This window comes from Salmo salar, chromosome ssa02 (genome assembly GCF_905237065.1).
Source record: "Salmo salar chromosome ssa02, Ssal_v3.1, whole genome shotgun sequence".
In the NCBI taxonomy this organism is placed as follows: domain Eukaryota; kingdom Metazoa; phylum Chordata; class Actinopteri; order Salmoniformes; family Salmonidae; genus Salmo; species Salmo salar.
Genome location: NC_059443.1, coordinates 28,798,270 through 28,813,136, shown reverse-complemented (window position 1 = coordinate 28,813,136; position 14,867 = coordinate 28,798,270). Strand labels below are relative to the sequence as shown.

At 44.1% G+C, this 14,867-nt stretch overlaps 1 protein-coding gene across 2 annotated transcripts in view; it reads right to left on the bottom strand.

Moving 5' to 3' along the window:
- Positions 1 to 358: 358 nt before the first annotated feature.
- The window catches only part of LOC106579397 (E3 ubiquitin-protein ligase znrf2), a 78,651-nt gene continuing 64,142 nt past the window's right edge, over positions 359 to 14,867 (bottom strand). Inside the window, exons 3-5 of one of the 2 annotated variants that reach the window (XM_045701661.1) lie at positions 7,597 to 7,702; positions 4,703 to 4,785; positions 359 to 4,405 (exon numbers count right to left, since the gene is read on the bottom strand). In XM_045701661.1, coding sequence (XP_045557617.1) covers positions 4,728 to 4,785; positions 7,597 to 7,702 — 164 coding nt within the window. In that variant the 3' untranslated portion in view covers positions 359 to 4,405; positions 4,703 to 4,727. Of the gene's footprint in view, positions 4,412 to 4,702; positions 4,786 to 7,596; positions 7,703 to 14,867 lie in introns of both variants that reach the window. The other variant, XM_014159250.2, reaches the window with a different exon arrangement.

The following is a 14,867-nucleotide window of genomic DNA, read 5'->3' as shown; positions in this document are numbered from 1 at the left end:
GCTGGCTGAGAGAATGCCAAGAGTGTGTCATCAAGGCAAAAGGTGTCATCAAGGCAAAAGGTGGTTATTTGAAGAATCTCAAATATAAAATGTATTTTGATTTGTTTAACACTTTTTGGGTTACTACATGATATGTGTTATTTCATATTTTTGATGTCTTCACTATTATTCTACAATGTAGAAAATAGTACAAATAAAGAAAAAGCCTTGAATGAGTAGGTGTTCTAAAACTTTTGACCAGTAATGCAACTTTTTCAATGACTGTTGAGAAAGCTTCTGCCATAATGCATTGAAAGTGAAACACTCATCCACCAAGACACACACTGTAAGTCACACTGGTACAATTAAAAGAATGTGCTCCAAAAATGTTGCTATTTTAATTTCAAATTCTGTACATATTTTTACATAAATGGAATGTTATAACATACTGTATGTCTAAAAAGTTTCTAAAATAACATTTCTAGTTATGTACTGTTGGCCTGTCTCTGAAGTACCTTGGGAGGTATTACCCAAATAAAAATAGTTTCCTTCACCTCTCAACTATTACATGAATGCCCTACTACACCTCCACATTCATTCAAGCAAGCTCATCCCCAACTAATAATCATCTACAGTATGTTCGCTGTCATGGTATATTATAGTATCATGAACGGAACATCAAGTATAGCTACCTGATGACATGTGTGTTCTCTAACACATCCCACATTCATGTATGTTGACTGTTTTCAACACTGCATCCTCACAAGTCCATCCATATGGAGCTTTTCAACACGGTAGATTTGGATAGACATCGATCCAATTGGATTGATATGGGCTCAAATTGGCAACTGTAGCATAAGCAGCAAAACCAAAACATTTACACAAAATTACCATTTAACCCCCCTCCTTTACCACTGGCCTGACATCCAAACCAATATTATCTACAGTAAAACATAACGAAATCAGTTTAGGTGCTAGGCTGCCTCCCCACTCGCCCCCCAAAGAAACTCAAATATCCAAAATAAAAGACTGACAAAACTGAAATGGGGGGCAAATGTGATTTAAAACTGATTCTAGCTACAGTAGCTCATATAAGGCTGTTCTGGTAGGCTAGCTAGGGAGGATCCTCGTGCTACACACATACCTATGACAATAAGGGCATATTGTACACATACAGTTGTATGCTTCACAATCGTGAGCCATTCGACAACATTTCAATACATTTACAGTACAGTAGCCATGGGACAAACCATGCAGTTAGACTAGACATTCTAGTTTCAGACCAGACATTCTAGTTTCTCCCTCACTGATGTGCAATGAGGAGAAACTTCCATCTGGATTTAGATGAAACTTTATTAGCTATAGTACATGATGACAAATGGGGAAACAGTCCATTTGGGTGTGGTATTTTTATTGTCCCAATTCCAAAGTGCTTTATGCCTCGCTGTACTTCTTGAAAAATAAATTGTTAGCAGCATGTTTTAGAGGCATGATGAGGGCTCTTTTGGAGAAACCACAGTTAATATGGTGTAACTGACCCAGTAGCCATGGTAACACTATATTTAGTATATCCATACCATAATACCCAGATCCCCTATTAATGCTCTTTGTTAATTTGTCTGACTGGTCGTTACAAGTTTGAATTGGGCAACCAATATAAACACTATTGATCTTATTCCTAGATATGTCATAATAATATCCTATAATCTAAAATCTCTAAACTGTGGAGATTGAAAATCCTCCACAATGATTGTGAAAAGCATAGCCAATAAATCCTTTTGTCTTATTCATTGAATTTGTCTATCAGTTTCTTACTCTGCCCTTATTCGCAACCCAATGGTGAAGATGGAGGTCTAGTATACTAATTAGCAGCGCATCCTGGGAAAGCTCTCAAAACATTAAAGAGAACAACATCAAGGCCTTGTTTAAATATTACAACACAGGGTTGCTGGAAGCTGAAATGTATTAGATAAGAAATGTGTATAACCTTCAAACACGCTGACAAAGTTTCAGGGGATCCAACATTCTAATGATAACTTTTTTGAAGACATCAGTCTTCCCCTTATTCTGATTGGCTTTGGCATGGAGCTCCATCAATCGCCTACCTCCTGCCCCGCCCTCTCACCTCTACTGTGATAGGTTGATTGGTAGATGATTATGATTGGGTAAAAAGTGTGCTAGCTCAGGCAGCTATTTGAAACAGCACTGAAATGGACAAACATGAATAGAAGACATAGTTATTCATGTCATTCTCTTGCATTAAGGCCTGACTTAGTTTCACGATAACTCACACATACATACACAGATATGCAATTACACCATTATGTCAAAACCGGCACACTTAAAATAAAATAATTTGCATAATAATAACTGCTAAGTCTCATAATGATAAATAACGATTAAAAGTCAAAGTGAGTGAGTGAGAGAGAGAAGAGGATGGGTGTGTGAACCCTGTAGAAGGCTAGAGTATATACACCACATAATGTCACCTGGCCCCTGGGGGAGGGGGATATCTGATCTGGGGTCAGCACATTGTAGCCTGGATCCCAACTGAATTGCTCCTCTTTACAATTGCCAAACTGAAGATGTACAGTAAAACAATTGTGAAACACAGTAATTCAGCTGCGGATTCAGGCTAAGCACAGAGGGCCTCATCTCCCAGTCAGACAGCTATTGCTGCTACAAAAACTAATTAACGTTCTCACTCCAGAGAAGTGCCTGCTGGGAGTTGTAGTTGCCACTAGCCGAGCCACACGCTTCTGGTAGCACAGTCCAGTTCACGTCTTGTTGCTACCACAGAGGCATTGAAGGTTGTGAGTTAGATAGCTAGTCAGGGGAAAGGAGAGAGTGAGAAAGAGAGAGCAGGACAGCATATAGCAGGGCACTTCTAATTTCAGTGTGGCTAGCAGCCAGGGCCAGTTCCAGTTCCAGTCATGTCCCAGTGGAGTAAAGGTTAGAGTTAAGAAGAGTTTCACATTCAGCTGAGTCTGACTCTCTGCTGGGTCTCTCTCCGTCTGTCGTCATCCAGTCAACAACAAACAGGGGGAAGGGTTAGGGAGGGAGGATTTAGTATAGACTGATACCTGACCTCCTGTCCTCTGTCCCCCACCCACCAATCACACTGTTCTGTTGTCCTGACTTTGCCCTGGTAGGCCATTAGGATCTGAAGGTGAAGGCACTGGTAGACACAGTTGGTGAGGATGGGGAAAGAGTGGGAGAGGGGTATGAGGACTGACTTCCCCTTGCCCCTTCTCCCCTCAGCTTGCTCCCCGAAATGTCCAGGTGTACAATCACTCAGACCAAACAGATGGGAGGAGACCTGAATCTGCTGTCCAATAACACAGGAGGAGGGAATTCCAAGTCACAGTAGCCCTGGAGCTCAGCCAATCACAGCAGCTGAATCACTGAGGCACGGCAAATGGGATGGAATGCAAAACGTCTGTGGGTGGCATATACAGCCGTTCCATTGATCCAGCAGAGAGTGAGAGGGCGTGTTGAGAGCAACAGCTTTTCCTGATTGGATAGTTGTGCAAAAGAGGTGTTGTGTCTTCCCCTCAACATCAGGCTGGCGGATAAGCATGTCTGTCTGTCTGTCTGTCTGTCTGTCTGTCTGTCTGTCTGTCTGTCTGTCTGTCTGTCTGTCTGTCTGTCTGTCTCTTTGAGGACAAAGCAGAGGTTGGTTGTGTTTGTGAGTGTGTATTTGTGTGTCTGTGTCTGTCTGGTCTTGGAGCAGATTGTGTGTGTGTGTGGAGATAAATAGATAGATCAGCATTAAATGTAGTTTCCCTGAAAATTGCTTTTAATGAGTTTTGGCACACTGCGGTACTTGACTGGTTTGAGTTGAGGTGTGTTGAGGGCTGTTGAGACGTACTGGAGGTGATGGGGGTAGAGGGGTAGGGTCAGGGTGAGGTGTGTTGAGGGCTGTTGAGAGGTACTGGAGGTGGTGGGGGTAGAGGGGTAGGGTCAGGGTGAGGTGTGTTGAGGGCTGTTGAGAGGTACTGGAGGTGGTGGGAGTAGAGGGGTAGGGTCAGGGTGAGGTGTGTTGAGGGCTGTTGAGAGGTACTGGAGGTGGTGGGGGTAGAGGGGTAGGGTCAGGGTGAGGTGGGTTGAGGGCTGTTGAGAGGTACTGGAGGTGGTGGGGGTAGAGGGGTAGGGTCAGGGTGAGGTGTGTTGAGGGCTGTTGAGAGGTACTGGAGGTGGTGGGGGTAGAGGGGTAGGGTCAGGGTGAAGTGTGTTGAGGGCTGTTGAGACGTACTGGAGGTGGTGGGGGTAGAGGGGTAGGGTCAGGGGTAAGTTCTGTACTGGCCACAGAGTCACAGTGTGTCTGTCCAGAAGTCTCCTTGGTCGACGGGGAAAGGGAGGGGATTCACATTGAGGACTGTTGTTATTGGAGCAGATCACTCTTCTTATCGAGGGAGTAAGAAACCTGCAGCTAGGAAAAACATCAGAAATCTGAATATACTGAGGGCTAACATGTGATGCTGAAACAGAACAATAGAAAGAAAGAACTCGACTGTACTAAAAGGTATAATACTGTAATCATATTTTTCCTGTTTTGTGTCAATACAGTACTGCATTTCCGTTTGGGGAATTCTACGGTGGAAACTTTTAAGTTTCCCACAGAATATTTAAGTGACTTATCACAGTAATGCATCAACATCAACAACACTCAGGAAATGTGGAATTTACCTGTGGAGAAAATACATATTAATATAGAATTTACCTGTGGAGAAAAGTAGCGAGGCCCTTTAGTCTGAGGGATGTTCTGGACACGATCTGTTTACCTCAAACCACTCATCAATACAGCTGACAGAGAGAGAACATCAGACACAGTCAGGGAGAACATAGCACATACTACATACAGTGCATTCGGAAAGTATTCAGACCCCTTTTTCCCCCCAAAACGATTCCACGTTACAGCCTTATTCTAAAATGGATGAAATTATTTTTTTCTTCATCAATCTACACACAATAACCCATAATGACAAAGTGGAAACAGGTTTTTAGGGATAGGAGTCCCGCTAGCGGGACACCAGTCGACAACATCCGGTGAAATTGGAGGGTGCGCAATTCAAATAAATAATCGTAATATTAAACATTCATGAACATACAAGTATCTTATATCATTTAAAAGCTTACATTCTTGTTAATCTAACTGCGTTGTCCGATTTACAATAGGCTTTACAGCGAAAGCATACCATGCAATTGTCTGAGGACGGCGCCCCACATCAACATATTTTTCAACCAGCACAGGCTTCATAAAATCACAAATAGCGATTAAATAAATCACTTACTTTTGAAGATCTTCCTCTGTTTGCAATCCCAAGGGTCCCAGCTACAACATGAATGGTCATTGTGTTAGATAAAATCATTGTTTATATCCCAAAAAGTCTGTTTAGTTGGCGCCATCGATTTCAGTAATCCAGTCGTTCAACATGCAGACAAAGGAGTCCAAAAAGTTACCGCTAAACAAGTTAAACGATGTTTCTATTTAAATCCTCAGGTACCCTAAAATGTAAATAAACTATAATTTTTCATGCGGAAAGTAGTATGTTCAAAAGGAAAGTAAAATTAGTAAGCGGTGTGCTCGCGCCGAAAGACTGATATTGTTCCGGTGCCCTCTTCACCAAAACTCCAAATTCTTGCTTGTTTTTCAAGAAACAAGCCTGAAACCTTGAATAAAGACTGTTGACATCTAGTGGAAGCCATAGGAATTGCAATCTGGGAGCCGGAATTACATAGGACCCATAGCTTTCCATTGTAAGAGCCTGGGACCTAAAAAAAAAAAAAGACATCTGGGTTTTTCTTCAGATTTTTTCCAACCATATCAATTCTGTTATAGTCTCAGACATTATTTTAACAGTTTTAGAAACTTCAACGTGTTTTCTATCCAATGCAACCAATTATATGCATATCCTGGCTTCTGGGCCTGAGTAACAGGCAGTACTTTGGGCACGTCAGTCAGGCGGAAAATCAGGAAACTAGACCCTATCACAGAGAGGTTTTAACATAAATACCATTTACATAAGTATTCAGACCCTTTGCTATGAGACTCAAAATTGTGCTCAGGTGCATCCTGTTTCCATTGATCGTCCTTGAGATGTTTCTACAACTTGATTGGAGTCCACCTGTGGTAAATTCAATTGATTGGACATGATTTGGATAGGCACACACCTGCCTATATAAGGTCCCACAGTTGACAGTTGATGTCAGAGCAAAAACCAAGCCATGAGGTTCAAAGAATTGTCCGTAGAGCTCCGAGACAGGATTTTGTCGAGGCACAGATCTGGGGAAGTGTACCAAAACATTTATTCAGCATTGAAGGTCCCCAAGAACACAGTGGCCTCTATCATTCTTAAATGGAAGAAGTTTGGAAACACCAAGACTCTTCCTTCCTAGAGCTGACCGCCCGGCCAAACTGAGCAATTGGGGGAGAAGGGCCTTGGTCAGGGAGGTGACCAAGAACCCAATGGTCACTCTGGCAGAGCTCCAGAGTTCCTCTGTGGAGATGGAAGAAACTTCCAAAAGGACAAGCATCTGTGCTGCACTCCACCAATTAGGTCATTATGGTAGAATGGCCAGACGGAAGCCACTCCTCAGTAAAAGGCACATGACAGCCTATGAGAAACAAGACTCTCTGGTCTGATGAAACCAAGATTGAACTCTTTGGCCTGAATGCCAAGCATCACATCTGGAGGAAACCTGGCACCATCCCTACGGTGAAGCATTGTGGTGGCAGTATCATGCCATGGGGATGTTTTTCAGCTGCAGGGACTGGGAGACTAGTCGGGATCGAGGGAAAGATGAGCGAAGCAAAGTACAGAGAAGTCCTGGATGAAAACCTGCTCCAGAGCACTCAGGAACTCAGACTGGGGCGGAGGTTCAACTTCCAACAGGACAACGAGCCTAAGAACATAGCCAAGACAACGCAGGAGTGGCTTCGGGACAAGTTTTTGAATGTCCTTGAGTGGCCCAGCCAGAGCCCGGACTTGAACCCGATCAAACATTTCTGGAGAGACCTGAAAATAGCTGTGCAGCGACGCTCCCCATCCAACCTGATAGAGCTTGAGAGGATCTGTAGAGAGGAATAGGAGAAACTCCCCAAATACAGGTGTGCCAAGCTTGTAGCATCATACCTAAGACGTCTCAAGGCTGTAATCACTGCCAAAGGTGCTTCAACAAAGTACTGAGTAAAGGGTCTGAATTCTTATGTAAATGTGATATTTAAGCAACAATTTCCTAAAACCTGTTTATGCTTTGTCGTTAACAGGTATTGTTTGTAGATTGATGAGGGTGAAAAAAACAATTTAATACATTTTAGAATAAGGCTGTAACGTAACAAAATTTGGAAAAGTCAAGGGGTCTGAATACTTTGTAAATGCACTGTATACAGAACAAAAGAAGGGAGGGGGAGGGAGACAGAGAGAGAGAGAGAGAGAGAGAGAGCAGGATAGATGATGCATACATACACCGGTTGAGAAAAACAGGAGAGATCCCTCTTGTCGTAGGTTGTACAGAAACATTTTGTGATAGAGAGAGGGGGAGAGAGAGGGGGAGAGAAGGACAGAGGTATATAGAAAGAAGGGGAGAGAGAGGGATAGAGAGAGGGGGACTTACCCTTTGTGGTATATGCAGAGACAGGGCAGGCGAGCAATGGTGTCCCCCTGTACCAGCTCCTCTAGGCAGATTGCACATTCCCCTGCATCCTTACTCAGGACATCCTCTGGAGGGAGAAAGAGAGAGCAAGAGAGAGAGAGTGTGAGTGAGTGATAGAAAATAGAGCTAGACTGCCCATATAATCAACCAGGCCAAAGCTAGCTGCACTCTCCACCTCCACAGCATTGTCAAAGCCTGCAAACAGCCCTACTCACAGCCTGCAAAGAACCACAGGGCTTAAGCGTGGAGGCTGGAGAGAGAGAGAGAAAGATAGTGAGAACACCTATGAGGATCAAAACACACACCAACATGATACTGCCACGATTGGCTAAGAATGATTGCATTTACACTACATTTCCTGAAGGGGGAGCTCTATATCCATGGTTAAACCCTATTAGTCTATATGGACCAAACTGGCATTGGGAGTAGGCTCTAATGCAGTGGGACATGTGATGTGATGCTGAGAGGAGATGGAGAGGTGCATTTGGTCTTTCTTCCTTACAAACAACAACACACATAGTTTAAAGCAAGTGCTGTTCTGCATCAAGCTCTGTATAGTGTGGAACTATAGGAGGAATCCCACTACTACAGTGTCTATTATGGCTCCAGACTGACAACACAGCACTTCTCTGTCATAGGATCCCTTCTGAGGTCACGGAGCTGCATTACAACCATCTATTCTCTATATTAATCTATTTACTCTACTCAGGGAATAATTCACCCAGTCAAACTACACTGTCTAGCACAACCAAATCAATGGATTGTCAGTCAAGGTTAATGTTTAGTGGTTGATGACTGTTTCAGAATGAGCAAAGGGGATATTCCCAATAACTCCCAATAACTGTCGCCTAAAATAATGAATTTACTTATGCCTTCACACAACACAAGGTTGAGTCCAAAATGGCACCATATTCCCTATTAGACAGGAGACCTGGTCAAAAGTAGTGTACTATATAGGGAATAGGGTGCCATGTCAGACTCACACAAGTGCTTGCATACTTGTACCATTGTGTCTGCCTGGGTTAATAATTTGCATAATTCAACAAATCTCTCCATAAACAGAGCGACTATCTTTATTTCAACAGTTGGTTCTGTGGTTGTGTATGCCATGTTATCTACCGCCCTCAGACCAAATCCTGCTTCAATAATTGATTATTTACTCATGCTGGAAGGAAGTGAGAAGGAAAACTGCTCACATGCAGAGTTCATTGTGTGCAGTATGTGTACACGCACGCACCTACTTAAATACACACAAACCCACACACGCATACACAACAACTTGCGCAAACTTGCTTCCACTGTGAAGGTTAACCCAGGACTGAGCAAGACAGGGGTATGCGTGGGTCCAGTCAAAGGAGAACTCTCTCTCTCAATTGATGGTTATTTTTATCTGATGTGTTATAGAAACACATGTTACTGGCACAGCTGACAGCTACAGAAAACACAGATGAAGGGACTCACACATGTACACACACACCGGAGGGTTGTGGCCTCATTAAAACGCCAGGCTACTGTTCCTGTAAAAACTGATCAACACACAATGTGTGTGTGTTAAACAGAGAGCAGGACAGCAGGCATATATACACTGCTCAAAAAAATAAAGGGAACACTTAAACAACACAATGTAACTCCAAGTCAATCACACTTCTGTGAAATCAAACTGTCCACTTAGGAAGCAACACTGATTGACAATAAATTTCACATGCTGTTGTGCAAATGGAATAGACAACAGGTGGAAATTATAGGAAATTAGCAAGACACCCCCAATAAAGGAGTGGTTCTGCAGGTGGGGACCACAGACCACTTCTCAGTTCCTATGCTTCCTGGCTGATGTTTTGGTCACTTTTGAATGCTGGAGGTGCTTTCACTCTAGTGGTAGCATGAAACGGAGTCTACAACCCACACAAGTGGCTCAGGTAGTGCAGCTCATCCAGGATGGCACATCAATGCGAGCTGTGGCAAGAAGGTTTGCTGTGTCTGTCAGCGTAGTGTCCAGAGCATGGAGGCGCTACCAGGAGACAGGCCAGTACATCAGGAGACGTGGAGGAGGCCGTAGGTGGGCAACAACCCAGCAGCAGGACCGCTACCTCTGCCTTTGTGCAAGGAAGAGCAGGAGAAGCACTGCCAGAGCCCTGCAAAATGACCTCCAGCAGGCCACAAATGTGCATGTGTCTGCTCAAACGGTCAGAAACAGACTCCATGAGGGTGGTATGAGGGCCCGACGTCCACAGGTGGGGGTTGTGCTTACAGCCCAACACCGTGCAGGACGTTTGGCATTTGCCAGAGAACACCAAGATTGGCAAATTCTCCACTGGCGCCCTGTGCTCTTCACAGATGAAAGCAGGTTCACACTGAGCACGTGTGACAGACGTGACAGAGTCTGGAGACGCCGTGGAGAACGTTCTGCTGCCTGCAACATCCTCCAGCATGACCGGTTTGGCGGTGGGTCAGTCATGGTGTGGGGTGGCATTTCTTTGGGGGGGCCGCACAGCCCTCCATGTGCTCGCCAGAGGTAGCCTGACTGCCATTAGGTACCGAGATGAGATCCTCAGACCCCTTGTGAGACCATATGCTGGTGCGGTTGGCCCTGGGTTCCTCCTAATGCAAGACAATGCTAGACCTCATGTGGCTGGAGTGTGTCAGCAGTTCCTGCAAGAGGAAGGCATTGATGCTATGGACTGGCCCGCCCGTTCCCCAGACCTGAATCCAATTGAGCACATCTGGGACATCATGTCTCGCTCCATCCACCAACGCCACGTTGCACCACAGACTGTCCAGGAGTTGGCGGATGCTTTAGTCCAGGTCTGGGAGGAGATCCCTCAGGAGACCATCCGCCACCTCATCAGGAGCATGCCCAGGCGTTGTAGGGAGGTCATACAGGCACGTGGAGGCCACACACACTACTGAGCCTCATTTTGACTTGTTTTAAGGACATTACATCAAAGTTGGATCAGCCTGTAGTGTGGTTTTCCACTTTGATTTTGAGTGCGACTCCAAATCCAGACCTCCATGGGTTGATAAATTGGATTTCCATTGATTATTTTTGTGTGATTTTGTTGTCAGCACATTCAACTATGTAAAGAAAAAAGTATTTAATAAGATTATTTCTTTCATTCAGATCTAGGATGTGTTGTTTAAGTGTTCCCTTTATTTTTTTGAGCAGTATATATATATATATATAGAGAGAGAGAGAGAGATGTATATTGTTGTAACACTGTACATAGCCATAATATGACATTTGAAATGTCTCTATTCCTGTTTTGTGAATGTAATGTTTACTGTACATTTTGATTGTTTATGTTACCTTTGTTTATTATCTATTTAACTTGTTTGGCAATGTAAACATATGTTTCCTATGCCAATAAAGCCCTTTGAATTGAAATGAGAGAGAAAGAGAGGGAGAGAGAGACAGGGAGAGAGAGAGGGAGCAAGCGAGAGAGAGATGGAGAGAGAGAGAGCGGGAGAGAGAGAGAGAGAGCATTCCTTTATAAATAATCTACTACCACGTGGGTTTTTGATGTTGGTGACCTTGCACATACACGCACACACGTACACACACGTACACAAATACACACGTACACACACGTACACACACACACACCCATCCCACACACTGCAGGAGGTGTCTTGGGCTGGAATATGATGCAATTTTGAGAAAATTGTTATTCTATTATTTAATTAGAGTCCAATCCAAAATCTTGAAGAATTATGTATTGGAGATATCTGACCCCTTAAATCCCACAGTGTTAGTTTCCTTGTTAAATTGTCAGTTCTTCCTTAACTCCAGACAATTAGAGAAGAACAAGAGAGTCTTCACACACAGAGACACGTATAAAGCTCTCCCTCGCCCTCCATTTGGCAAATCTGACAATAATTCTATCCTCCTGATTCCTGTTTACAAGCAGAAAATTAAAGCAGGAAGCATCAGTGTCTCGGGATATAAAAAAGTGGTCAGATGAAGCAGATGCTAAACTACAGAACTGTTTTGATATCACAGACTGGAACATGTTCCGGGATTCTTCCGATGGAATTGAGGAGTACACCACATCAGTCACTGGCTTCATCAATATGTGCATCGATGACGTCGTCCCCACAGTGTCTGTACGTTGTGACGGCCGTGAATGTTTCTGAACCGTCTCAGTGCTTCTTCCAATAGGGCGCTTTCCCTTTAATTCTCAATTAAATAGTGCTTCTCCTTCCAATAGGGCGATTTCCCTTTAATTCCCAATTAAATAGCCAGCATCAGCTGTGCAAAAGTGGGGTTGTGATAGAGACGTGAATGAGGATGTGTTCAACCCTCAGTTCTGAAGCTTCCCTCTTCCGTTTGTTGTGTTGCTTTAAAAGTGTGCTTTGTGTAGCCTAATAGCAAGTTTACCCAGGACCGGATCCACTCTTTGCGTACGTGGACTACACCTCTCCGTTGTTCTTCGTGGCCTTTCTCCGCTGGAGATCTGTCGGCGGATTGGCTTGTCTGACAGACCACAACCTTTTTGTATACGGTATTTCATTTGTTTTGGTGTGATGTACACCATGATGATTTATGTAGTTAGTTGAGGACTTATTAAGATGTGATACGCTTTATAGTTGTGGTAAAATATTTGTTATTTTGATTGTATGATTGACACTGGTTTACGCTACACTGGTATGAAAGGACAACCATTGCGTGACTAAGGTCACTTGAGTTCCCTGAACTTGTTTACCGGGCTGGACTCTTTTTAGGCCCGAGGTACAGGACATTTCTGGAGGAACTAGAGCTGTTTAAAGCTCATTATTGTATATTGTTATATGTGTGTGTGTGTGTGATCATTTGTTAGTAATACAACCACGCAAAAGAATACAGTTGTTTTGTAAGTTCTTTCCAATGTTTTAAGGGTTTCTGAAAAGTGTATTTCCATCCTGACTTTTACATGAGTCCTTTGTATTGGTGTAGACTTGATGGACCAGATGGGACTCATTCCCTCCCAAACCAAAAGGAGAAACCAATATTTTCTCTGGTAGGCACAACTTACCTGGCACCCCTATAAATGATAACCTCAAGTCAAAACCGTTACAACGTACATACCCCAAACAGAGGCCATGGATTACAGGCAACATCCGCACTGAGCTAAAGGGTAGAGCTGCCGCTTTCAAGGAGCGGGACTCTAACCTGGAAGCTTATAAAAAAAATCCCGCTATGCCCTCCGACGAACCATCAAACAGGCAAAGCGTCAATATAGGACTAAGATCGAATCGTACTACACCGGCTTCAACGTTAGTCGGATGTGGCAGGGCTAGAGTAAGACCTTTAAACAGGTCAACATTCACAAGGCCGCAGTACCAGATGGATTACCAGGACATATACTGCGAGCATGCGCTGACCAACTGGCAAGTGTCTTCACTGACATTTTCAACCTCTCCCTGTCCGAGTCTGTAATACCAACATGTTTCAAGCAGACCACCATAGTACCTGTACCCAAGAACACGAAGGTAACCTGCCTAAATGACTACTGACCTGTGCACTCACGTCTGTAGCCATGAAGTGCTTTGAAAGGCTGGTCATGGCTCACATCAACACCATTATCCCAGAAACCCTAGAGCCACTCCAATGTGCATACAGATCCACCGATGATGCAAGCTCTATTGCACTCCACACTGCCCTTTCACACCTGGACAAAAGGAACACCAATGTGAGAATGCTATTCATTGACTACAGCTCAGCGTTCAACACCATAGTGCCCTCAAAGCTCATCTCTAAGCTAAGGACCCAGGGACTAAACACCTCCCTCTGCAACTGGATCCTTGACTTCCTGATGGGCCGCTCCCAGGTGGTAAGGGTAGGTAACAACACATCCGCTACGCTTATCCTCAACACTGGGGCCCCTCAGGGGTGCGTGCTCAGTCCCCTCCTGTACTCCCTGTTCACTAATGACTGCATGGCCACGCATGACTCCAACACCATCATTAAGTTTGTCAATGACACAACAGTGGTAGGCCTGATCACCGACAACTATGAGACAGCCTATAGGGAGGAGGTCAGAGACCTGACCGTGTGGTGCAAGGACAACAACCTCTCCCTCAATGTGATCAAGACAAAGGAGATGATCGTGGACTACAGGAAAAGGAGGACCGAGCATGCCCCCATTCTCATCGAGGGGGCTGTAGTGGAGCAGGTTGAGAACTTCAAGTACCTTGGTGTCCACATCACCAAAAACTAACATGGTCCAAGCACACCAAGACAGTCGTGAATAGGGCACGACAAAACCTATTCCCCCTCAGGAGACTGAAAATATTTGGCATGGGTCCTCAGATCTTAAAAAGGTTCTACAGCTGCACTATCGAGAGCATCCTGACGGGTTGCATCACTGCCTGGTATGGAAACTGCTCGGCCTCAGACCGCAAGGCACTACAGAGGGTAGTGCGTACGGCCCAGTACATCACCGGGCCAAGCTTCCTGCCATCCAGGACTTCTATACCAGGCCCTAAAAACTGTCATAGACTGTTCTCTCTGCCACCAAACGGCAAGCGGTACCGGAGCGCCAAGTCTAGGTCTAAAAGGCTTCTAAACAGCTTCTACCCCCCAAGCCATAAGACTCCTGAACATCTAATCAAATGGCTACCCAGTCTATTTGCATTGCCCCCTCCCTCTTTTATGCTGCTGCTACTCTCTGTTATTATCTATGCATAGTCACTTTAATAGCTCTACCTACATGTACATATTACCTCCAATTACCTTGACTAACCGGTGTACATATTACCTCTTCCAACATGTACATATTACCTCTACCAACATGTACATATTACCTCAATTACCTTGACTAACCGGTGTACATATTACCTCTTCCAACATGTACATATTACCTCTACCAACATGTACATATTACCTCAATTACCTTGACTAACCGGTGTACATATTACCTCTTCCAACATGTACTTTCTCGACTAACACATTGACTCTGTACCGGTACCCCTTGTATATAGCTTCATTATTGCTATTTTCCTGCTGCTCTTGAATTATTTGTTACTTTTATTTATTTCTGGGGGGTATTTTTCTTAAAACTCCATTGTTGGTTAAGGGCTTATAAGTAAGCATTTCACTGTAAGGTCTACACCTGTTGTATTCGGAGAGAGAGAGAGAGAGAGAGAGAGAGAGAGATGATGACATCAGCACTTTATATTTATTATCTCCTAGAGACAATTAATGTATAAGAATTACCAGGGGAACGGCAGGTGCCTGATAGACTGTGTGTGGTTGT